This window comes from Quercus lobata, chromosome 6 (genome assembly GCF_001633185.2).
Source record: "Quercus lobata isolate SW786 chromosome 6, ValleyOak3.0 Primary Assembly, whole genome shotgun sequence".
Taxonomy (NCBI): domain Eukaryota; kingdom Viridiplantae; phylum Streptophyta; class Magnoliopsida; order Fagales; family Fagaceae; genus Quercus; species Quercus lobata.
Genome location: NC_044909.1, coordinates 8,253,495 through 8,279,768, shown reverse-complemented (window position 1 = coordinate 8,279,768; position 26,274 = coordinate 8,253,495). Strand labels below are relative to the sequence as shown.

Genomic DNA, 26,274 nt, shown 5'->3' with positions numbered 1-26,274 from the left:
TAAAAAATAAATCCATACAATTGGCTCTATAATCAGTAATCACAACCAAGAATGCAACAGTCACATGACATCTACCAAGAATGCAACAGTCACATGACATCTACCTCATATTGCATAAGGATGCGACATAATAGGAGCTTTCCGTAATCACTTGTATAGTTTAAATTGATCTTAATATAAATATATATATATATATATATATATCGGACTTTGGAAAGGTATTTGACACTGAGGGAGATCGCCATAATTCGTCCAAGATATATTACAGATGCAAATATTGCCCCAAAGAATCACCCACAGTAAAGTTGCCTTTATTAATTTTGAGTTAAGTGCTGTGAATTAAGAGTTACAAGGTGCCAGCATGGCAAATACAACAGTACTTACAGATCAATTTTGGGACTAATAGCAAGTCCCTTGTTACCTTGCCTTTTAAGTAAGCCTGAATCTTGTAAGCGTACATAACTAGCAGATTATTTGTAGTGTGCCAAATATATCTTCTCACGTCTGGAAGAGTTTGCAATGTACAACCAACATGCAGTAGCTTTTAGTATAAAACCCCACTCAGGGAAGTGCTACCAGTTGGAATCTCGTCCTCATACCTTACGGGTGGGATCCAAAGGTTTCTCACTCTGCTACATGTATCGGGCGAGCCTCATATGAAACAAGTAACAGTTCGCGATTGGTGAAATTCCGAGAAACGACCTCTTCCACATGAATTTTATTTACATTCCAATGAATTTTTGGTTTGGACCACATGGCATTTTACCTGGTCTCTTCCGAAAGTGATTGATTGTTTGACCTGAGGTGATGCAGCTAGTGGACACACTAGTGAGAAACAAACCCCAATTTATCCTCAACAATCTGATTGAATTATATAATAATAATAGCCTTCTCTCCGCCTAATATCATGGCACTCTCCCTCAGCAGACCTGTCAAATCAGATTCGAATTATGGCATATAAAGGCTCGAGCATTAAAACAGTTCTGCTTAAAGCTTGCAAAAGAAGAAGAAAAAGAAAAAGAGAGGTGCTTCATGTACCGATAACAATTATACACAATTTACTTGAGAGAAAAAAGGGTTTGGTGAAACAGTGCACATCACATTCAAAATGTGACTCAAGGCTGTGCAATTTACAGACTGAGGAACAAGAATGTACCTATGTAGTAGGTACAAGTGCCAATATCTGATTTCTAATAATTCCCATGCATTTCTGTATCTCTGCGTATATTGGAAGATTCTGTGAACAACAGGGCTGTAAACTTTTAACAGCAGAATCAAGTACCTGGGCGACAACAGCTGGTGGAAACTGTCGTTCTGTACACTTCTGCATTTTGTTTAGTGAAGATTATTAGAATCAGAGATTACAAGTTATCAGCCCCTCCAGTACAATAACAAACATAACCATGAATCCAATAATATATGACTAATATCAAATCCAAACATTATAACCAGAAGATACAATGAAGAGCAAGGACTTTAACAAGCAACTCACTATGCACTTTTTTGATCCTTTGCAAATCTGTTCTAAATATATAATATTTCACTTGTATTTGATGGGTAAATACAAAGCAAAAGGCCAAGAAAAAAAAATTAGCATTTTACTGGGGAAGGAAATACCATTGGGCCCAAAGAATTGGCATATCCAAAATGTCTTTCATCTCACAGCAATATATATTTTTAGGGGAAAAAATACGATCATTTGCAACAGAAACTTGTACCAGCGATGTCATAACCAAAGTCAACAAGTGACGTCCTCAGACATAGCATTCAGGAAAAGCAGATATAATGAAGGGAATGTTTTTATAAAATGGTTGATAAGAGACACTGTGCAGGACGGTTTGAATATAGAAACACCACTAAACAAAAGAAAGTTGCAGCATATTCAACCTTTTGGTTTGAAACTAACGGATTCATGATAGTAAACCAAAATTGTTTTGATAAATGAGATCATAAACAGAAAACTATGGCATATATACAAGAAATTACCTGAATCATGAGCAAAGTAGCCACACAATGAACAATAAGTTCTGAAGGGATTTTCACTTCATTTTGGTTGGCCAATCTGTCTAAATTAGGATCAGGTGCATTATTAGTTGCAGATGAAACTGATGAACAGGCAGTCGACTGATCCTGAGATGCTAAAGTAACATGATTTGCATCTGCAGGAGCAGAAGCCCTCCCGACTAACATGCTAGAATCATCTACTGAAAGCTGATTATTTACAAAATCCATAGCCTCCTCAATCCTTTCCATGTTAACTCCCCCCTTTTTAAAAGATGAAACTGCCTGAAATCAGGAGGAAATTTTAGTCAGAAAGAAGCACTGCATTGACAACCAGAGAACTGAAATGGCAAACAAGATGGATTGACCTTGAAAACTAGATCAGGTCTAAAAACAGTTAACAAGAAAAAATACCCGATTTCCATAAAATCTTCTAAAAACTATCCTTTGTGTATTTTTTTAAAAATTGTCTCAAATTCCTATTTTAACTTGGTTACCTATTTAGGTCTTCTTGGTGAAGAATGAAAGTCAATTCTTTGTCAAATAAGTAATTTCATAATCCTGGTCAAAGAAGTAATTTTATAATCCTTGTCAACCAAAGAATAGGAGTTGGAGCCTTCTATCTAGATTGTACTATAAAGGATTTTATGACTTTCACCCAAGAGGTCCTCCCATACAGGGAGAGAAAGAAGACTCCTTGAAGTACATGAGTGGTTCTCTTTGAAAGTAGTTTGGCAGTTCTTTTGGAGTTGAAATATATTTGTGCGTGTTAGTTGAGAGATTGTCTATTGTTTGAGTAAGAGAGCACCACTGGCCGTATTCAGGGTTTTGGGCTTGTGACTATCAATTTATGAGTTAGTATTGAGAGTTTGTTTTGGAAGTAATGGGATATAGATTAGTTTGTGTTTGTGAGAGGTTTTGAGTGTGTTTGTGAGGCTTGGTTAAATATGGTTGTATCCATGTCGTTGAGAGTATATTTTGGTTGGTGTTGCCTATGGATGTAAGCATGGAAGTTGAATCATGTTAAACTTTGTGTCTTGTGTAGATGTTTTTATCTATTGTTCATGTGAATGCACTTATTGATGAAGTCATGGAATATGCTATTACTTTGCAAATTCGCCTATTCAAGAATTATTTTATTGGGTCCTCATTTGAAGTCCAATTAAAGTGAAGTTGTGTGGTTTTGATGGTCCAAGTAGGAGTCTTTTAGGGTTAAAATCGTTTTTAATATGGGATTTTATTTTATTAGTTATGGTCAATTTTATATTCAGGGGCAAATTTGTAAGTTCTGCAATTCCTACAAATCAAGGGTATTTTGGAAATTTGCTCGAGTCTAGAATCTTCTAGGAGATCCTAAGTATCTTATGTTTATTTTCTTTGGGTCCAAGTTATTATTTATTAGGTTAATCAAACTAGTAGTCCTAATAGGCTAATACTACTAGGAGTCCTATTACTACTAGTACAAGAAAGAGTCTTTATATATATATTGTGCTCAATGTATTCAAAAGAGATGGAATCAGTTGATTAATATAATTGAGTGTATTGAGCAACGGGCACATTGGTTTTTGTTGGTTCTTCCTCCTCTCTTCTCTTTCTAAAATTACTGTCTATGGATACTGTTCATACAACACCTGAACAGCCCTAATTTCTCTCTAATTTTATTCTTTCCTAACCCTAAACCCACCGCAACAGCACATAGACAAATTCCCCAATTTGTCCTACATAATGTATGCTGGTCCCAAAACCCACCACAACAGCACATAGACAGATTCCCCAATTTGTCCTACATAATGTATGCTGGTCCCAAATTCTAACAAACTGGTATAAGAAAATAAATTTTAACATATTTGTTGTCTCTAATTTGATAAATTTGGTTCAGCCAAGAATTACTCTCTAGGACATCAACAGAATATGTTTGCATTGAATTTCCCAATTTAGGATCATGTACGCATGTCTCAAATTGTGATCAAAGAAAATGGGAACCCCTTAATGCAATGAGCATTTCAACAATGGAGGTGGAACAATGCCATCAAGTGATCTACTACTAAGTTCTACAATTGTGTGCAAATGCCAATGTTAAAGCATGACATTCCAACCATATGATGAAAAAGGACTAAAATGGAACAAATTGTAATAATCATAAAATTGATCCTAGGGACTATGTATAGCAAGTTACATGAATCACCAGTAATTGCAAAGGGCAACAGGACACAGACTATGTAAAATGACCTTTCCATACCTGCATAGCCACATCAACCATAGTTTTTGCTCTTTTTCTTGAACTTTCAACAATCTCAGAAACATGAGATCCAGATTCTTGGGCATGACCAGCAGAACAATCAAGAGAGCTCAATTGGCCACCAGGGTCACCTAAATTAGCCATGGACTTCAACAACAAATGTGGGGAGCTCTCTTGATATGTGTTGCGTTGCCTCAAGCAAAACAAAGCAGAAGAAACCTGGAAATGAAAGGTGATCTATTAGAAAATAGCGTGTGTGGAAAAATGAACTTGTATTATTGTATGTGTAAATTATATCAATAGCTTCTTTTATATATAAGGGAAAGCACAAGAAAAGTACAAGAAAATACAGCTAAAACTAACTAATTGAAGATTAACAAACTAAGTTAACTAACTAATTACAAAAGCACAAGAAAAGTACAAGAAAATACAACTGAAACTAACTAATTGAAGACTAACAAACTAAGTTAACTAACTAATTACAAAAGCATGTGGCAATTATAAAAGACACGTGGAAATATGTATAGAAAAAATCTAAACTAAAAATACAATCTCTAATATCACTCAAGTAGTTTCTCCATGGTCAAAGCAAAGTAGTGCAATACGCTGGAAAACAAATTAAATATGAAAGTTGGTCAATAAAAATAGTGGAAAAATGAACTTGTATAATTGTGTGTAAATTATATCAATTGCTTCTCTTATATAAACAAGAAAAAGCACAAGAAAATTCAACTGAAACTAACTAACTGAAGACTAACAAACGAACTGATTACAAAAGCACATGGAAATTATGAAAGCACATGTGAAAAATATGTAGAGAAAAATCTAAACTAAAAATTCAATCTCTAATCTAAAGATAAAGTCTCTAATATCACTCAGGCAATTGTTGCATGATCAAAGCAAAGTAGTGGCAATACAATGGAAACGAAATTAAATATGAAAGTTGGTCAATAGAAATTCTTGCCTGCTCATTGACTTCATTTAACTGTAAGAGTACTGCAGCATATTGCTTCTTAAAAGATTCTGACTCCTTGAGAGAGTTATCCCCATCTTTTTGGTTATCAAAAACAGCATCATTCATGCACCTCAGCTCAGCCAGTACAGCTTCCTACAAGTTTTAATATTATCTATCAGCTCACTTTTAACCACCAAGGCTAACTGGACTAGTCATGAAATCTTTAAGGGTAAAATACATTAACTATCCCTAAGGTTTGGGCTAATGCCAACTAGGTCCAAAACTTCCCAAAACTAACCAACTTAATCCCTAAAGACAACTTGGTCCCTAAACAGCTAAACGCCGTTACTTATTCTATTCTCTCTCTCCCTCTCTCCCTAAATCTCCTTTGGTTGTTAGGTTCGGATGATTTGGGTGAGGTTTAGATGATTTGGGTGAGTTTGAAAAATGGGATTTTAGGTACTACTGTTCGTAGATCTATGGGTTTAGTATTTTGATTTGGGTTTTGGGGTTTCCAGTAAATGATGGTTGAATGGATGTCTTCGAGTCTAGCACCTGTGGTTTGGATTTAACTTTTGGTGGGTGTCCTTTCAAATTTATGGTGGCTGTGTGGCTTGGGTGGCTGTGGCTTGCTAGATTTGGTTTGGTTTGCCGTGGGTTTTTGGATTGGTTTGATTTGGGTGGCCGTGAGCATGGGTCTGTGGTGTGTATCAAGAAATGTTTGATGTGGTTGGTGGATATGGGTAAGGGTTTGAGGTGGTGATGGGTTTGGTTTTGGGGTTGCTGGCAAACATCGTTTGAAACATTCAGTAGTTTTTTTTTCTTTTGTTGCTGCACTGGGTAGGAGGTGGTGGCAGCCGTGGGTTGTTGTTGGTGTTACTATTTTTGGGTGGGTAGAAAATAGAGAGAGAGAGAGAGTGAATTGATGCAAAACTGGCCTTGGGCTTCATGTAGCAGTGATGGTTGTTCAATGGAGTTGCTGATGCCGGTGAAGGCTTATGGATTTTATAGGTGGCCAGGTCTGGTGAGAGAGAGAGGGGGACGAGAGAGAAGAGAGGGAGAAGGGAATAAGTAATGGCGTTTAGCTGTTTAGGGACAGGTTAGTCTTTAGGGACCAAATTGGATAGTTTTGAAATGTTTTTGACTTAATTGGCATTAGCTCAAACCTCAAGGTAAGTTAATATATTTTACCCAATCTTTAAATACAATAATATCCAACAGGTAAAAAACATTTACAATGATGCAGAAATAGCAATTAATAAGTAAAACCTTTTTGTCAAGAGTAAGGGTCAACTCAGAGAGAGCTTGTACATCAGCTTCCTTTGCTTGGATCTGAGCAAGAAGTGAAGGCTGAGAATTTGCTGCTTGTTGGGTATTAGCAATATCAGTAGGCCTTACTTTTGCTTGTAAGCTGGAACTTGGTGAACCACCCTGACATAAAACAGTTTCTGCTTAGTTAATATCACGCTCACTTTGTTTCTAGATGATTGCCATATCAAATTCTTCTTAGTGCATGAAATTTTAGTTGAGCCGTAGGTTCCAGCACTCAGAAAAAATACTAATAATAGAATTATTGTATGATTCATAGTTCCATGGGTATGACAACAGCCCAAATATTAGCAAAAAACACAACTTAAATTCCAGAATGTACTGAATTTTACCTGCTTTAATAAATTGCTGATGTGATGAGATGACGGGGAAATATAAGGACCATCTGTGCTCTCCAGATTCTCACTCGGGGCAAATTTAATTTTAAGCTCGTTGAAGTTCTCAAATAATTTATTAACAGAAGCATTGTGCCTAGTTAGAGATGCAGGCATATTTTCCAACGGATTGAAAGGCATGCAATCAATATCCTGTGATGAAAAACAGGTATTACACCGTGCCATCCATAAAAAAATGATAAACAGAATGCCAAACATTGAAATTTGCTGAAATTCAGAGAAATAGTTAATAGCAAAAATCTTCAAATCTCAAACAAACCTGAGAAAGAAAAGACATGCATAGTCTCTCAAAGACATAATATTGCTACACTATTTAATCATAACTAAAATCAATGCAGCACAGTTCAAAGGCATTAAAAAGTAAAAACAAAATAATGCCACAATTGGCTTTTGGTACTTTATATAATTGTCAGGAGCTCAAAGGAAAAATCAAGCCAATCCATCTTTGGCATCTGATTTTTACAATATGGGCAAATAAATTCTTGCATTCTAAAGGTTACACGGTTGTGGAATACCATATTCAACTTCTGAGAAATTTGAACTCTAGATTTTGAATACAGCGATGCAATCAGAATTCATCTCATTAGGAGTATACAAATAAATCTGAGAGGCTAGTCATCAACTATATCACCATGTTTATACTACTATTGTAATGAGAACTGCAAACTATTACCACCTTATATCCAAAAGTTCACACAGGGAATTTCTAAATTTAAAAAGACAATTGAAGTTAAATAGAGCAGAGTTAGCCAACAAGTTGTAAAGGCATTATCAACATTAAATATGAGTGGAACAGAAATTCAAAATTTAAGATAAAATGCATGTAAAATTTTTGTAAGGATATAGAACAATCAAACCAGACATGGGCTACAACTGATGCTATACTTAACAATAAGTTATGGCCATAAAACCAATTAAGAATACAAATTCCAAATGCTCAAACCCCCACCCCACAGACATGGAGCAGCATCAACACAATAAATCCACCAACGAAAATTCCAGTAAAAATTTGTTTTCTCCTAGAAAATGATCCAAGACATTTACACGTGAGAAAGAACGGAGTACAATATGCTGAATCAGTTGTTCACAAATAGCTTAACAACCTGCTACAACTATAAACTCCCACTACTTAAGTGATCCTATGACAAGAAAATTCCACATACATATTAAACATCTATACTTTAGCATTAAGAGGCAAAATAAAATTTCCAAAAAAAAACTTTCCTAGATTAATTACCACCACTCAACTTCTCTGATAATTTTCATGAACTAACACAAGGTTAATAGAAAAGGGCATCAGAGGATATGTAAGATAGCAATGCATTGTGTGTGCGCTACCCCATTTGACATAGTTAAGTCAAATGAGAAACCAAGTCACCACATCAAACAACTTTTTAAAATTTTATCTTCCTATTCTTTTTTTTTTTTTTTTTTGACAAGTAAGAAAGATGTATATTCAGAAAACTACTTTATGCAAAGAAGCACAAAGCATATCAAAGATTAAAAAAAAAAAAAGAAGAGAAAAGCAAAAACAGAGGCATCTTCCTATTCACCTTTCTTATATATGCAAAACAACACTACTTAATTGTGCCAATTTTTAAAGTCGAAACAGCCTTACATCAGACAATATGTAAAACACAATAGAAAATTGTAATGGGAGGGAAGAAAAAGTACCAGGACAAATTCAACCCCTAGTTCAGGCTGGTCAAACTGAATTCGACACCTACAATGGTCAACAGTTAATACACTTCCATTATGAATTTCTCTTGTCCTTGGATGCAGAGCAATAACACGTTGTCCAACTGATAAAGGACGAGCTAAATCAGTTGGAAGTCCTTCCCTGGTACCGGCACGTAGTTCAGCATAATGTCCTCTAACAGATTCCCGGTACTGATTTAGCTTCTCTCTCTCTTCCTTCAGAAATTGCTGAGAAAATCGCCGGGGTCTGCCCAGTGAACTGCATCAACAAGAAATTGTGATTGAAGCATTTGGTAGCTGACACTTTATCAATCATGTGGGAAAGCACAGTATGAACTCTAAATGAAGGTTAAGAATCAAAACCTCCTTATAACACCCCATTCAACACGGGTTAATCTTGGAACAAGACCCAATCCAACGTGATCCAAGTACTCCATGAACTCCCTTTTAGCAAACCAAGGGTAATCTATTGCACTGTAGAACCACTCAAAAGTGCACCATCTCCGTGCTTGATCCGAAGATAGGCAATTAGAAAGCTTTTCCTGTTATACAAAAATATATGAAACGTTAAAAAGAATTTGAAGAAACTCAGTTTTATTGAAACATAAACAATGATATATATTTTACCTTAAGACTGAGTACTCTGTCGTGGGATGAAAGAATCTGTATACTGGGATGGTCATTCAAAATATTTTCAGAAGATTTTGAATCATTCTGTATTACTGGTTTCTGTAGATCCACCTTCCTTCTACTCCTAGCTTTAGTTGGTAGGTTGACCTGGTCTGCTGATGTAACTTGTACAGTTGGTAGAGCTGAATCATTTCCTTCCCCTCTGAGATCAGTACTCAAAGGTGTACGTTCTTTAGGTTTCACCACCCTTCCTTGTTTTGCTTGTGCGGAATTATGAGAAGAGCGTCTACCTTTATTCACCGAGACCACTTCAGCAGTAGCCTACAACCAAACGCAAGGTACTTAGATGCAGAGAACAGAATTGGATTGCAATTACCGTAAATCATACATGATAAAGTGAGACATGCTAACTAATTTCAACTTAAGGTCTATACACCATAAAAAACTTGCAAATACATACATATATATATATATATATACAGTTCCTTAGGTGTAGTACATTATTTTCACCAATGTAATCAAACACATGGATGCATTGATCACCAATACAACAACAAAGCCTTAGTTCCAATATATATATATTGCTTGATATACACTGGCCCATGTCCTAAAATTTTAAAGTGTTTAAAATAGTGGTTCACGAAAATGATAACTGAGTCTCATTGTATATAAGGTCTTTTGGTAAAAAGTCTTGATGACTCCCATTTAGGTGATTCCTCAAGTTTCACATGCTCAAGGCCAACATTTATTTCGGTGGTAATTTAACATGTTGTAGGGAGGGATGCCAGTGGTCTGCTTTATATAAATGCTGGCCTACTTCCTAATAGCTTAAGATGTTGGGACAGACACGAACAGTTTAGTAATTAGTATGACATATGGACCAAAGCATGAATTCCTGAATTATGACCAAAGAAAAGAATTGCAAGAAAGGATATCTACTTCAATCTGCTATGAACAGAGATTATAACATATAGTGCAGTTTTAACATTTGCCCTCCATTCTGGAAAAAAATTTCAGACCAAACATAAGTCTGGTTCCCTTTTGAAGATAAGTGCCATATTCCTTTATGAAGTAACTTGGGTGCAATCCAAACCCCAAAAGCAATTTATGTGATACCAATGCACATTAAAATTGTAGAAGCAGTACACTGAAAACTTCAGAATTGGTAATCTCACTCAACCAGTCATAAGCCATCAACCAAATGCACGCGTGCGCGTGCGCACACACACACATATATATATTAGGATACTACGGTGCAAGATCATGTTAGAAATTTGTTTCTGTTATCAACTTTCAGGGTACAAAGAATTAGTAAATTACGCACCTCGATCTTTTTAGGTTCACTATGAGAATTGGTATGAGCTTCCTTTTCAAAAATCTGCAGCTAACAAGGAATTTGCATATGGTCATTGCTTCATGCCAGGGCCAAATAAAAATTATATCACCAATTAAGAGAAATACAGGCAAACTGGTTTGAGTTAGTTTTATGTTTTCTTACTTTAAATGGCGAGGTTTTCTGTTTCCTTTTCCGTATTCCAGTATTGGACGGGTGAGCTTCCTCCTTTGTTTCAGGAATAGCACCAATGTTGTGAGTAAATCCTTTGCTCAATTTAGATGTCCTCAAAGCACTGACTTCGGCTTCTGGAATAGAATGATTCCCTTTCAATTTAGACTTGTCAAGACTTTCTTCTTTGACCTGTGCAGATGACTCTTAACAGACAGAAAACCAAAGATGATCAGATCTTGAGTAAAATTACCTCCTAATACAGTATTTATTCAAAGCATAACCAAAACCCAAAGGTTTACTGTTCCCATTCTCTGCGTAGCAAAAAGTATATCACAGAAACAAACTAACACAAAGGCACCACAAAAGTACAGAAGTGGTTGAGAAAAAGAAAAACAATCAGCTATCAATCAAGCAATGCAAATTATACATCATCTTGGAAAATAGAATCTCCAGTGATATCAAGAATATTGAAAGGAGCATTAGGGAGACTTTGGACAAGTTGCATTATACAGATAGATTAGATGCTTTGCATATCATGCTAAATTCAATATTAATGTGAGCACTTATATACACTTGCTTGCAAACTGGTGAAAAACCCATGGGGAGAAGCAACTAATTAGGTGGTTAACCACAAGCTACATTTTTAATGCCACAAGTTGCATCTACTGGAGGAAAAAATATATTCTAAAGCATACTTAAGCCCCGCCACTTTACAGAGAAGCAGTCATGTAATTGCATGCATAACAAAAAGCTTCCCTAAGATCAGATTATGTGATTGTCAACTTTGGAGATTACTAGTCAGATTGGGTTTTTGTTTTAAGGAATGATAATTCCTTTAAAAATTTCTATCTATTGACTATTCATAGCAATTTTTTATTATTGTTTTATTGCTGAAACCAACTTCAGTGAAGTACCATATTGTTTAGCATTGAATATGTTAAAATATCAGATAACAATTGTTGCACACTTATATTCAGAAAATATCCAAGTTTGACACATAATGAAGTGTATGCACCATAATCAAAGTTCAAAGATAACCAAAATGAAAGAGATGGCAGGCTAAATCAAGGAAGCACCTCTTGTCATAGATTAGTTTTTGCATGACTTATTATTCAAAAATTATTTGTTGAAGTGCAGATTCTTACCAGTATCTGGCATCATCAAAGACAGATTTGCCAAAGTTTGTAGGGCATCAAATTCAGAGCCATCATCTACATGAAGAGGAGAAACGAATAATAAAAGAATTAGAAACATGCTTCAACAAAATGGAGAGAAACAGGTCAAACTTAAAGGTCAACAAAATAAATAAATTTGTGGGGACCTGGGGAGGAGGTAGGTTCATAAATGATCAAGTTAAACAGATCTCATCCAAATATGCTATTAGCTTTAACAAATTAATTAAACACCAGGTTAAAACCTGGGAAGAAAAATATGATGACTGCATCACATCAAAAAACTATCCTGTTGTAGAGATGAAATTACTTCAGGAGGGGAAAAAAGGGGGGGGGGGGGGGAGGTGGTAAACATACAAGTTACAACTACCAGAATCTTCTTGTCCTAAAAAAATTACAAATGATGTTCTATCACATTCTTACCCACATAATGCAAATAACTAAAACCAAGGAAAATATGTATGAAGCTTGGTCATTTCAGTTCAGTACAAAGGTCTGTAAAGTTCATGACAAGTCATTTATGCTCAATATTCTCTCTCTCTCTTCTTTTTTTTTTTCTTCATAAAATATGTGTTTAGGAAAGAATTAGGATTTTGGATGTTAACTTGTTCTCCTATAAAAAATAAAACCAGCTTCCATCTCCTTAATAAAACAAAGGCAATTACCTGCAAAGATCTTTATAGGAGAAAGAGTATAGTCCCCACATATAATTCAATCAATAAAAGCATACAGAGATCTTATTGTAGAGGAAAAGAGAAGAAAAAAAGAACAATAATATTAATATAAATAAAATCTTGATTTAAGAAAAAAATTATAATATACCTCCTCCAAACAGAACTTTCTTACTTCTCTTCCTCGGACCCTTAAAAGGGGACCTCACAACCTCACTTTCAAGCTTTCCTTTGACAGCACCCGGTTTTTGTCCCTCCTCTGTCCCACTACATGCTTCTTTTATGTCATCCACATCATTGTTTATGCTTTCTTCAACTTCTGGCTTCTTTACATGGTACCTCTTCACCTTCTGTTGACCTACAGTACCAGCACGTTCTCTACCCCTTAAAAACCCTTTATCTCTAGCATAATCTCCATTATCAGCTTCAGTGCTTCCTAAGCTTAATTCACAACCACCCTCATCCACCTGGCTACCACGAAGCTTGGTACAGGTTGTTTCTGATTCAGCATGCTGATTAGCAAAAAGGGTCACAATTGATTAACCAATTATCTTAAAGTAACTTAACAGAAAGCAACAGAAACTGTTAGATAAAATGTTTACTTACCATCCTTTCACCATTCTTAACAGGTGATGGCCTGGCGCCCTTTGCTTTTCTGTTTGGTGTTCGAGAGAGTTGGGGAGAACCACCTCTTTGTGAAGCCTCTGTCAACACTAATGCAATCTCATGAGCAACATCATCATCTTTGGAATCCACCTTTTGTTTTGAACCTTGCCTCGCTGGTGAAAAATACTTCTCTGCATTATCTTTATCGTAATACGAAACTGGGACACGAGGTGTCCTTTTTCCAACAGCATGGGGCTTAATCCCTAAGAGAAATTTCAAAACAACATCAACAAAGAACTCAGGAAAACTAAAATAGTGTAAAATTGACACCCCCCCCACTCCCCCTCTTTCTCTTCCCCCAAAAGGATAAGAGTATTTTTCTCCCAAAGACCAATTGTAAAAAATAAGCAACAAGATATCAAAAGAATCAACATCTTGGCACAGATTCTACGTGTTCCCATGAGGCATGGAAGGCCTAGTTTCAATTCCTAGATTAAATTTAAAACACCTAGAGCCAAACTACCTATACAGAGAGAGAGAGAGAGAGAGAGAGAGAGAGAGCACAAGCAAAATCTTTTTTCCCACCAGAACGCCTCTTCTTCAATAATGATAGGCAGCCATAACTTGATGCAACTGACTGGGACCGCGAAACATCAGGAAAGTTCCCATCTAATCCTTTGGAGGTGTTATTCTGGGTTTTAACACGTGCACGCTTTTGAGGCTTCCGAGATACTTCTGCACCCTCATTGCTTTCTTGTTCACTATCACTTCCTCCCTGACAGCCCACAAAACATTTAATTTAGTCCCAACAGTGCAATCCCTGCAAGCTGGTTGCACTTTCTAGATGCAGATGAACTTAATAGATAAGTCAACATATACATTCAATACTCAAATACGAGGGACACAAACCACCAACTAATGCATCATAAATATAGGAGGGACACAACAACCAGATATTGATTTTTTTTTCTTTTTCTTTTTTAATTGACAAGTTACACACACCGACTAGGTCCCGAACCTATGACCTGACTTACCTCCATGATATTCCTGTAGGAGTAAATACCATGATTACCATCTGAGCTAGAGCTCATTGGCATTTTATTATTTTGAATTTTACTTTAAGCAAATAACAATTCCAGGAAATTTTTCTTAGTTAGATACAATTACCAAAAAAAAAACTCCTTCAGAATATACAAGCTTAGAATTTTACAAGTCAAACCAAATTCCAAGTAATTCTTAATCCAGAAAATTTTACAACCAGCCAATGCCCAAATCCAATTCTATATTCTAGCATCTGCATCCTTGATGATCCTAATTTAAGCTGCAAAAAATTAACAAAATTGACAACTACCACTGAAGAAAATTATAGTGATATGACGAGACAAGATCCCACAGATGGGTAAAGGTTCCCCTCTTGAACAGGAAAACTAGGGTAGGTAAAGAATGAAGAAAACCAAACCCTTTCCCATGAAAAGTAATAGTGAACCACTGCACTATTACCATAGGGATATTTTGGCATTGAGTCAGGTTTTTTGTTTCTGTTTCTCAATTTTTCATCACAAAAAGTAAGGTTTCCTTTCCTCTTGCAGGATTTGTAAAGAGGATAAAACAAAAGGATCATAATTCACAAATATTGAAGGCAAAATCAATTGGAGCACCATAATATTTCCAAAAAAGAAAGATCCATGTGAAAGTCTACAAAACTGGTTTAAAACTGAAATCCACTCTCACCAGTACACAGTAGTGATCAGTCATCATAGCTATTAGTCCAACCACAGAAGCAGTACCCTCTGGCAGAGATAAGTAGGCCTGAAAACAGAGCACAAACCAAAATCACCACAAATTTTTTTTTAAAGCCAGGCTAACCAAAATTCTCCTTAAAGTGTCCCATAATGTGCAAAAAGATCAAACTCTGGCAACCCAAAAAACAAAAAAATAATGGCGGCATCACTTAGAAACAGAAACACTTCAAATTTACAGAAAAAACATAAATCAATAGAAGCAACCCTATTGATGCGATAAGAAGTATTTTGTTAATCATTATAAGCATTAAAACATGAAATATGACAACAAAATCACGGATACTTAGCATCACAAAATAAATAATGAAATAAAGATAAGTTACTGGGTAGATTCAAGTAATTGAAAACCATGAGCACCTTATTCATACTGTAAAGGGCCTCTACCATATCTGTAGATCGGTTGCGCACTGCAGCAGCCACCTAAAGAAACCAGATCACACGGGAACCAGATTTATAAGCATATACTAAGATGGACATGACCCCAACTATGCATTAAAGTAGAATAATCCAAATTCTCAAGCTTGAAGTTGCAAGTTTGATCCCACAAAATTTATTGAAGAGTCCAAGAAACAGTTTGTGGTGAACAGCAAAAAGCTCCATCCAGGTAACAGCACTTATTGTAACCTATATCTAATAAGAATACTATATTGTAGTTATGAAGTTTGTACTGACCTTCTTCCAATCTTTCCCAAATTTACGATATGCTGCATAAAAGCGCTCAAGCTCTTCCTTGCTCCATTGAGCTCCTAACATATCAGACAACTTCCTCTTCTACACATGATTGGAAGAAGTAATGAATTAAAAAAGGCATCCAACTTTTCACAAGTTGCTTCTTACCAGTTTCAATTATATCAATATGATATGAAGATACTACTATTGTTAGCATAAATATACTGGGACAGGTTCATATACAATAACAGTTTTAGAACATGATTACCTTCTGAACAAAGCCAGGACTGCCCCGCTGCCTACTTTTGTTAGCATTTTCTCCATCCTTACTGGATGCAACCTCATTAATATAAGAAAACCGCTTATTGACACTTCTCGATTTTCTTGATGGGGCCATGAGTAACTTCCTCAGTTGTCTGTATCATATTGTAATAAGAAGAAGCAAAGCATGAGTTACCAAAGCAATATCCTTAATGAAAAGAAAAGCTTATAAAGTTAACGCAGTGTTTTAACAATCACTACCCCCACCCCTTTTCCATTTAAAAAAAAAATGTGTTCACCAGAGTTGTCTACATTTTTAACTCCCACCACCCATGTCCCCCTAATGGGTTGGTTTAGGGGGGGGGGGGCGGGGGGAGAATCTGAAGATAGAAATTTGCTCAAATGTATTGGTCAAGAATAAAATCATATTTGAATTGACTAACAATAAACGACTGGGAAATGATACTATTTTACCACCATACCACTGGTGCATCTTGTTGTAAAAATTGAATTGTCAAAAAATAAAAAATAAAATGAAAAAAGATAATTTGGTTCTTCAACCTCAACAACAACAACAATCAAGCCATAGTCCCGAAATTTTGGCATCATATACAGACTCTCAACAGACTAGTTAGGTTCAAAAACATGTACTATTTTTCACTATTTTTATTATATCCAAAGTCGTACTCTCTATTACTCTCTTAATTGACATGTCCTTTTTACTACTTCCATTAATGTTATTTTTGGTCTTCTTCTACATTTTTTTTTGTTCCCTCAAATTGATTCAACTCACTCTTTCTCATTGGTGCATTAATAGTTCTCCTCTAAATATGACCAAACCATCTCAAATGACTCTCCCTCATCTTTTCTCATTAATAGGGACCACCTTAATCTTTAAGAGAATATCTTCATTTCAAATCCTATCTTTCTTTATATTTACACTTATCAATCTTAACATTCTCATTCTCACTACACCTCAACATTTTATGAATATGTTTCTTCTTAATGACTCAACATTTAGTACCATAAAGCACTGTTGACGCTTTTCAACCTCTCTATTTTTATGAATTATTGATTAAAGATATCAAAAACTCTCACGATTTGGTATCTCTTGAACATCAAGTCTTACCTATCAAAAAAAATCTCTTGAACATCAAGTCTTACAGGCCCGCCATCTATATGCTAAATTCCGAACTACTATAATCTCTAATAAGCTACAAAAGTAATTTCAAATCTGTCAACATCCTCATAAATGTTAGATTAGCAACAAGAAGGGAAAGAACATTAATGCTTTTTTTTGCTAATCAAAGCTAAGAAAAGAATGGAAATATTGCAAAGTTTTTGATCCAAGATTTACAAACTGATTCAACAAAGGACAGAAATTTAAAATTGTTTTCTTCTTTTTCTTTCTTTAAGTGTCATAGAAATCCTATGTAAGGTAATGAATCCTAAGAAATGGCTCAAATTGTTGGGCAATACCTTAAAGTAGCAACAGCAAAACAATACCATCAATCAAAGCACATCTATGTTCTAAGCATGAAGAGAAGTGTAAGCAAACAATTAATGCTAAAGAGCAATTAAAAGAGGTTCAGAAAATGTAGGAAAGAAAAGTTTTCGACTCAGCAAAGCCCATATCAAAATATTTGACTTAGTTGATATATAATATATATATACACACACACAAGTATACAACCTTGTCTTTCCCTCATTTTCCTAGGGAACCAAACTGCTGGTCCACACTAACAATTTGCAAGAATAACAAGCAACGAAAAGTGTGTCTGTTCAACACAATGTTTAGAGCAAACAGGTGTTACTCATACCATCAGATCCCCAGATTGCTCATTTTCCCTCAGTTTCTTCCCTCACTTAAATACCCCTCTTACACAAGCATTTCAGAGCCAAATCTACCAAAATTCAAATCCATAGCTCCCTCCACTAACTCAGGAGTAAATAACCTATACACAAGCATTGCAGGCGTAACCTTGGCACGTGACAAGGTTTTACAAAAACCCAGTTGCCAAATCAAGATCAGCAAATGCATCGCATACCCTTCAAGTAGCTAATTAGATTTCCGAGTTCACTCATCGGATCAGAGAAAACAAAAATCCTCCACCTATTCAGCTAACGTAAAGTCCTCCTTCCCATTTTACAAGCTGAAACAATAATAAGCACAACAGTCTATCTCTTTACGCTATTTTCCTAAACTCAGTCTCAGATTTCCCGCCAACCAAACAGAAAGGACGAGAGGAAAAAATTTCAGATTCCACAACTGTATTCACAAAAATCAAAATTCAAACAGCTTCAGAACACAGAAAACGAAAAAGAGCAAAAAACAGCAAAATCAACGATCCAAAACCGTTTGGTTGCTGAGAGAACAAATTGCGAGAAAAGTAAACAGAATCCACAATTCCGAAATCAAATTTCAAAAAAGAAAAAGAAAAAAAGAAATACTCACTGAACTTATAGCAGCAAAACACAACTACATCATAATTCAGACACTTCGATTTGATCTCATTCCAAACCCTCAGTTTTCTCAGAAACCAAACAATTACGAAAACGAAAAAAACCGGTTCGGAATTTCGAAATTGTCTGAACAATTAACCCTAGAAAGTGAGAAATTCAGCAACAAGAAAAATGCGCTCTCACCGATCAAATCGTGTGCCGCTACGAAACCGAGCTTTAAACAGCGACAGAAGAGAACAGAGCCACCGTCCGATCGAGAACGCGAAGCACAGCACCAAGTGAAGAAGATGAAGATGAGGAAGAAGAAGAGAAATGGGAATGAGAATTTGAGGGCATAACCGCGAAACTTTAAAGTGATAATAATAGACCCGGAATGAGAGAGAGAGTTTTGTAATTACAATTTTCTCTCTCTCATCAGTCTCAGATTTTTGTGTTTTTAAATTTCTTTTGGTTTTGGTTTGGTTTTGGAGTTTGATTTTGATTATTTGGGTTTTTGGGTGTGAGTGCTCCTTCGGGGTTTTCCCTGGTCTATCGCATCATCAGCCGTACACGTGGCATTTATGAGAATTGTGGAAGATCGACGTGCGGTTTTGGATAACATCCTCACCGTCAATTTGTTTGGCCTCATCCAAAACACACAAATTTCCACGGGCTTTTTAAAATTGTGTGAAATTACATTTAACCCCTTGATGGTTTTTGTTATGACATTCAACTCCTCTTATGTTTGAATATTTTTTTTTTTAGGTTTTTTGTTTGAAATAAGATACTCACATAACTTCCCTTAAAATATAAAAAAAGAAGAAAAAGTATTTATACATTTTTTTTATAGGAAAAAAAAGTATTTATATTGATTTCTCCTAAATGGTTGAAAAAAGTTATAAAAATCCAAAATAGATAATTCAAGTATTTTATTAATTCCTTTTAAGTCTTTAGGGATGTGTAAATGGTTTACATTTTAGGAAATGTGATTATCTTTTTCTAAACTAAAGGAGATGTGAGTGAATAACGGAAAAATTTAGGGAAAGTCATTGTAATTTTTCCTTTAAAATTAATTAATTTATTGTTTATATATATATATATATATATATATATCTTCATTCAATAGTCCTATCTTACCACCTTGCACTCTTAGCGCGAGATTCAAATTTCGAGGAGAGAGTTTTACACATATATATACACTTAACTTAGACTAGAGTAGAATTTCTAATTTTTTTTTTCTACCATACATCTCAAAAGACCATCAATAAATCTAACCAAAAACTTCAAATTTTTATTTTTTTACAATTGTTGATGTGGCCCAATTATAGTTTTTTTTTGAGAAGGTGGCCCAATTATAGTTAATAATTATAAAATGGTGGAAATATTAGACCTATGTAAAAAGTGATGTAATTCTAATAAAAACTTATAACCTTATCAAGTTATGAAAAAGATTGTGAAAACTTTTGTATCTAATTGTTTGATAGCTAGATTTAAAAACATGTTTGGAGTAAAACCTTTCCTAATGAATATAACAATTGTGCCAAACAAATTTATATATATATATATATATATTTTACACATTCTGACTAAAATCATCGTACCAATCAAAATTTAGTGAAATGGATCAAAACAAGCAAAATAGGCGAGGTGATTCGTAATCATACTAGTTAATCAACCGGAACAGAATTTTTAGTCAGAACGGAACATGTATGATAACAAAGGCAACTTTGAGCATCAAGAGATTTTTTTCCAATTTTGGCTAAAGGGCCTGCAATAGCTAATAGTGAAGAGGTTGAGCTTCTTCCTTGCAGAAAGGCAATGGAATTTGCAATGGATGATGGGTTCAGAGAGTTTATCATTGAGGGGGACAACATTACCATCATGAAGTCTCCATTGATTTCAGGTTCTCATTTGCCTCAGACTGGCCATATTGTGCAGGATGTCCAGTGTCTACTTAGAGGCGTCTGTTGGCTCTCTAAACATACAGTTGATGATGTTATTTGGTTAGAGGATTCTCCTCCCCCAGCTCTAGAGGCTCTGTACTCAGGATTTAATCCATTTTTCACAATGAATGAAACTTTGGTTTTGGCTTCAAAAAAATGCAGAGTCGCCTTAGCTTGAAGGTTCTCTAGTGTCAACATAAGGCCATACATGAAATTTATACACTCACTGGATCATCGAGTAGTGATGACGAAAATCATATATTTTGTAATGAAATTAAGCCATGCAGATCAACAACCTCACATGTATCACATTGTGAAGCTGCTTTATAATTTATATAAACAAGAACGAACTTTTCAAAAAAAAAAAAGGGAAAAAAGAAAAAGAAAAAGAGAATGAACTTGACACGTGAATCGTGATCTCGAATATACTGCTAGTATCTTTAGTCAACATTGCCATGAGTATCTTGGTTTTAAATTCTGAAGTCAACTGAACATTATCAAGGAAGCAATTAGGAGTTTCTACTTTCCCATGCAAAGTTTCTTCTCCTGGCCAATGCAGGTTCTGAGAAAGTACTTGGAATATGGGTGGTGGTGCTACATCTAATAAGTCAACTAGGGAGATGATTATGGATTTTGATGATATTCACTGTGCTTATGGAAGTTTTGGTGTATTGTGAGTGTGGTAAATAATATGCATTTGGGTTACAAAATATGTTTCATTTCTGGGGGTTAGACTTTGGTACAATGCCCTCTATTTAAGTGATATATCGTGAATGCGAGTTTAGGAATCAGCCTCTCTAAGACTGGGTTTAAAGCAGCTTACCAATCGCCTCTCATAAACCTTGCAAAAACAATAGTCTCGCAGAAGTTTCTTTTAAAAAAATGTCATCATCATTAAGTAGAGCTCTCACCCTGTGTTAATTTGCTTTGCCAGGCACCTCCACAACATTACCTGAATATTAGCCCAATTTCATATCTTATTAAGACTTTCTTTTTCAACTTAAACTTTAATTCAGCTTTCTTGAAAGCTGCCAAACCAAAATCTTAAAACACCTCACACTGGAGGACCTGCACAACATACAAAAATGAAAATTCCACAAAGGCCAATGATAAAGTCTTAGTTTTGATTGCAATAAATGTAAAAGTGTACCAACCAAATTCAGAAAGATTTTTCCCTTATACAGCATGAAGCAATTGTGCACTGTCTTTACAAATTTTGGGCCTAATCTCAATCAAATGCAAAAAAGAAAAAGAAAAAAAAGGAGAGTCATGCACACACACAGATAAACACTTAAAGAGGAACTCTGTGTTAGGAGCAATTTATATCATATGGGCAGTACTAAATGGTCATGTCTCTCTATCCCAGTGAGCACCACATTTAAAAGCTCCGCACGTTACCTATAGATTCTGAGCTAAGCCACTAACAAACAAGATCATACCATTTGCAAGACCTAGCAGTAGCTTCCATGTAGAACAGGATTGTGATACAATAAGAATAACTGAAATTACCAAACAATCTCGAGTATCACCAAGAATCAATTTTTATAGCATGGTAGATGGGTTATATATAGGTATATTGTTAAAGCCCAAGCTTCAATCATGACAAGAAACAATAGACAATCAAAAAATACGAATAGCATAACTAGCTTGAATTAATTCCACTCTTGGACATGAACCAAAGCAAGTTCAAGAACAATGGGATTGAGCAACACAATAAAAATAACACAGCATTTCGAATCCATGACATAAATATTTACAGCAGCCGCATGCCTGTATCCAAGCTCCCTCTTACTAATTGCCTGCTTAGCTTGAAAGATCCGGTTTCCCTTTATAGCTTCAATAGCTAAGAAGTTTCCTCCAAATAATTCGTCAATTTCTGCAGGAATAACTTTTCAGGGTCCTCAAACAAACAAGTCACTCTAAAAGTTAATCTTAAATAAAAGTCTCAATAACAAAAATTCCATAAAACCCAGTAATACTTCTCTTCTCCAAGCTTGGTGAAAAAGCACTAGGTGATCATATATGGGAATTAAATTAGTTGTACTCTGGGCGTAAACTAAAGCAAGATTAACACCAAAGGATTCTAGTGGATCAAGTAACTATATAGAAGGAAAATTTGATTCATAATGTGGGTTATAACTGATTCATTTCACTCCTTGCCTGATACATATTCAATTTTGTAGTCATTTTCTAAAGATCCAATTTTTCCTTGTATAGCTTCAAAATGTCAGACGCTTCCTACTTATAACACATCACAAACTTCTGCAGGAACAACTCCTCCGCACACACAAACACCCTAGGCAAGTACATATTCTTCTTAACCAAACCTTTCAATTGTAAAACTTGAATAACTGAAGCCCTTGGAATAAGTCGCTTCTCCAAGCTCAAACTTATAAGTGTTGGGCATTTGACAATAAGGGAAGCCTCCACACCCATCCCGTTGACTAAAAAATCCATCACCCGCATAATCTTATCCTCAGATACTGTAATACACTGGGGGCTCTTTCCAAATGCTACAAGAATCTCTTCCTCAGACAAACCCCACCTCTTATAAGCATTGACCTTCCTCTCCCATGTGGATTTATTCATTCCACTATATGCCAAAACAGCCTGAACAAAACTTAAACGCAAAGGATTGAATCCCATTTCCTTGACTCCCTCAACAATCTCTTTGAATCGAACTGTATCTGTCGTAATAGCTCTAGTCCATTTTTTAATAAAGCCACATATAATTGATTCAGGAACTCCAATTTCTCGCAGAAGATTGACATTAGGAATCACACAAGTGTCAAGTTTAACCACGGGGATAGACCAGAAACGTGTCAAAGCAATAATAGTGTTCTCATTAGTTCCAAGCAAACTCTTAAGGAAAACAAAAGAGGGAATTATGTGGTTTTCCAAGTTTCTTTTCAATATGTGCGGAATTCTAGTTAACACTGTGGCAATGTCAGAGCTTGTAAAGCCATTGGATAGGAAAAACTCAAATTTGGGCAAAGGTTCATTTGAGGATTTGACAGCAGCAGTGGAGGGTATCTTCTGATGATGCTTGAGACTTGGGTTTGCGAGAAACCATGGTTCTTGAAAAAGCTAATGACCAAGTCTGCTTTATCTGGGGTTTCAAAATTAACACTTTTGGAGGCTGATAGAGCAGCTTCCCTTGAGAACCCACATGTGTTTATGAGGTATGAGACTGTGAATGAGTGTTGATTTGAAGTGCTTGAAATGTATCTGTATCTGACAGATGATAATAACAACAACGATGGGAGGGTTTCAACGGTGTATAAATTCTGAGGAGTTCTAATGGTACAACAAAAAGTACCATGGTGAATAGCTTTATAGAGAAACTTCAGCATGTTACATAAGCGGTAGAAAAACTCACCTACTTATTAACGAGTCCATTTCAGAAGAAAATCTCTGCTGTGAATGAATGAGCAAGATTCCGAACCCCCAGAGTCCAAAGCTTATGCACTGCGTTAGGGGTTCTCTTGCTCCCTCCCTCCGTTGTACCGATTTTGATTTCCTCTGTACGTTTACTCTGTTGAAAACTCCCTTTTTTTTTTTCCTTTTTTTATATTATATTATATTATATATATATATATATATATATATATATATAAAAGGAAAATGTTAGAATGGTATGCTTTGACTATAAAAGGAAAATGTTAGAATGGTATGCTTTGACTAAAGAATTCTTTTGAAAGCTTGGGTTTGTTTTTCATTTTTTATTTTTTCCTAATTTTTAAAATCTAATTTATTTATTTTGAGAAACAGTTTTATATTGGCCTTTTCATGCATTTTCTTAGTATCCGGTGCATCCATTTTTTTAGTATAAGGTGCATTAAAGTGGGGGTAATTTGTAGAGTAGCATTTTTGTTAGCAACTATTTTTTTAGTTGGCATGTTTTGGAAACATTCTAACAAACTAGCATTTCGAGCATTAAAGGGTTGAGATTAGTGACAAAAATTGAGTCCTTCAGACTCGAGTTCAAATCCGATGTGAAAGAAAAAAGCCATATGGAAATCAAGTTAGTAAGACTCGAGTTCCACAGAGAGAATAAGAAGAACGAATAAGGAGAAGAAACCCAGTAGAATAAAGAAGAGAAACTCAATAGAAGAATACCAGCAGAACAAAGAAGAAGAAACCCAGCAGAGCTAAGTAGAAGAAACCCAGAACATTACAAACCCACATGAATTTTTTTTTTTTTTTAAGTATCTCCCAAAAAAAAAAAAAAAAAAACCAACCTTAACAATGGAGTTAAGGACTGATTTGGTATGGGATTGGCTAGCCGTTGCCCAAACCGATCAAAAATCAAACAACAAGGGCCTTGAATAAATGGGTCCCGAAACGAAGAAGAAGCCCAGTAGAAGAAGAACAGAACAAAGACGAAGAAGAAGAAACCCAGAACAAAGAAACCCAGTTGAACGGTATATCTTAATGAAGGAACTCGAGTCTAAAGACTTAAGTTCCACATGGATTTTTTCTTCCGCCTCAGATTGAAACTTGAGTTTTATAGACTCGAGTTTCACATTAAACTCGAGTTTCAAAAACTCGAGATGCTAGTTTGTTAAATAGTTTTGCAAATTTGACAACTAGCTAAAATATTTCAAAATTAATGATAAATGCAAAAAAAATTCCATTAAAGTGCCTGATAAATGTACAATCCATTAAGACAGAATTGTGTATATTATTTGAAAAATTATGTTGGTGAAATACAAAATTGCATATATTGTTTGAAAATTTATGTATGTGAAATACAAAATTGTGTATATTAAATATATAGAATTGTATAGTTTGGATTTTTTTTTGATAGGTTTGAAAATTGAATGTACATGCCTTACATTCTTTGTAATTTGTGAATAAAAATGTCCACAAATATTGTGTATGTTGAATATACTGAATTGTGTACATTTTTTGTAAAATTATGTACATTGAATACACAAATTTATGTTCATTCTTTGAAAAATCGTGTACATTATTTAAAAAATTATGTATGTTGAATAAACACAATTGTGTATATTATTTGAATGTTTGATACGCCTGGATAACTTTTTGTAGGAAGAAAAATGTTTATAAATATCGTGTATGTTGAATATACTGAATTGTGTACGTTAAATAATTTTTCAAATAATTTTTCATTATTTGAAAAATTATGTACGTTAAATATATAGAATTGTGCTCATTATTTGAAAAATTATGCACATTGAATATACAAAATTGTGTATACTATGAAAAATTGATAATGTTGAATATACAGAATGGTGTATATTACTTGAATGTTTGGATATTGAATGTACAAACTTTACATTGTTTGCAATTTGTAGAAAAAATGTCCACACAACAAAAAATTGTGTATGTTGAATATACAAAATTGTGCAAATTTTTTTTAAAATTATTTATATTGAATATACAGAATTGTGTATAGAATTTAAGAGATTGTGTATGGTGAATATACAGAATTGTGTACATTCTTTGAAAAATTGGGTGTGTTGAATATACAAAATTGTGTACATTCATTGAAGATTTGTGTACATGGAATATACAGAATTATGTACATTCTTTAAAAATTTGTGTACATTGAATATACATAATTGTGTTCATTCTTTGAAAGCGTGGATATTGAATGTCTAGACTTTACACTCTTTGTAATTTTTTATATAAAAAATGTCAATAAATATTATGCATGTTGAATATCTTCAATTGTGTATATTATTTGAAAAATAATGTATATTGAATATACAGAATTGTGTTCATTTTTTAATAGATTATGTTCGTTAAATATATAGAATTAAGAATTGTGTAAATTCCTTGAAAAATTGTGTACATTGAAAATAAAGAATTGTGTACATTATTTGAAAATTTGTGTACATTGAATATACAGAATTGTATATATTATTTGAAAATTGTGTGTTGAATATACGAAGTACTATACATTCTTTGAAAAATTTTGTATGTTA

General features: G+C 34.7%; 2 protein-coding genes across 4 annotated transcripts; both read right to left on the bottom strand.

Moving 5' to 3' along the window:
- Nucleotides 1–277: 277 nt before the first annotated feature.
- On the bottom strand, nt 278–18,846 carry LOC115994170 (protein ALWAYS EARLY 3). 3 transcript variants are annotated; one of them, XM_031118230.1, is made up of 21 exons: nt 18,582–18,846; nt 15,943–16,090; nt 15,678–15,776; nt 15,363–15,425; nt 14,935–15,012; nt 13,789–13,978; nt 13,204–13,466; nt 12,749–13,109; nt 11,900–11,965; nt 10,746–10,957; nt 10,572–10,631; nt 9,245–9,568; nt 8,981–9,159; nt 8,594–8,876; nt 6,857–7,051; nt 6,465–6,626; nt 5,205–5,348; nt 4,241–4,459; nt 1,987–2,286; nt 1,157–1,324; nt 278–929 (listed from the first exon to the last, which is right to left on the bottom strand). In XM_031118230.1, exons 2-20 carry the CDS (start codon nt 16,069–16,071, stop codon nt 1,157–1,159), a joined length of 3,495 nt encoding a protein of 1,164 aa, XP_030974090.1. In that variant the 5' UTR covers nt 16,072–16,090; nt 18,582–18,846; the 3' UTR covers nt 278–929. The 3 variants fall into 3 exon arrangements, with proteins under 3 accessions (XP_030974090.1, XP_030974092.1, XP_030974091.1); XM_031118232.1 differs by having other exon boundaries at nt 10,572–10,625; XM_031118231.1 differs by lacking the exon at nt 18,582–18,846 and adding an exon at nt 17,065–17,127.
- Nucleotides 18,847–21,935: 3,089 nt separating this feature from the next.
- Nucleotides 21,936–23,642, bottom strand: LOC115949768. Its single transcript, XM_031067049.1, has 2 exons — nt 23,628–23,642; nt 21,936–23,407 (listed from the first exon to the last, which is right to left on the bottom strand). Exons 1-2 carry the CDS (start codon nt 23,640–23,642, stop codon nt 22,559–22,561), a joined length of 864 nt encoding a protein of 287 aa, XP_030922909.1. The 3' UTR covers nt 21,936–22,558.
- Nucleotides 23,643–26,274: the final 2,632 nt, after the last annotated feature.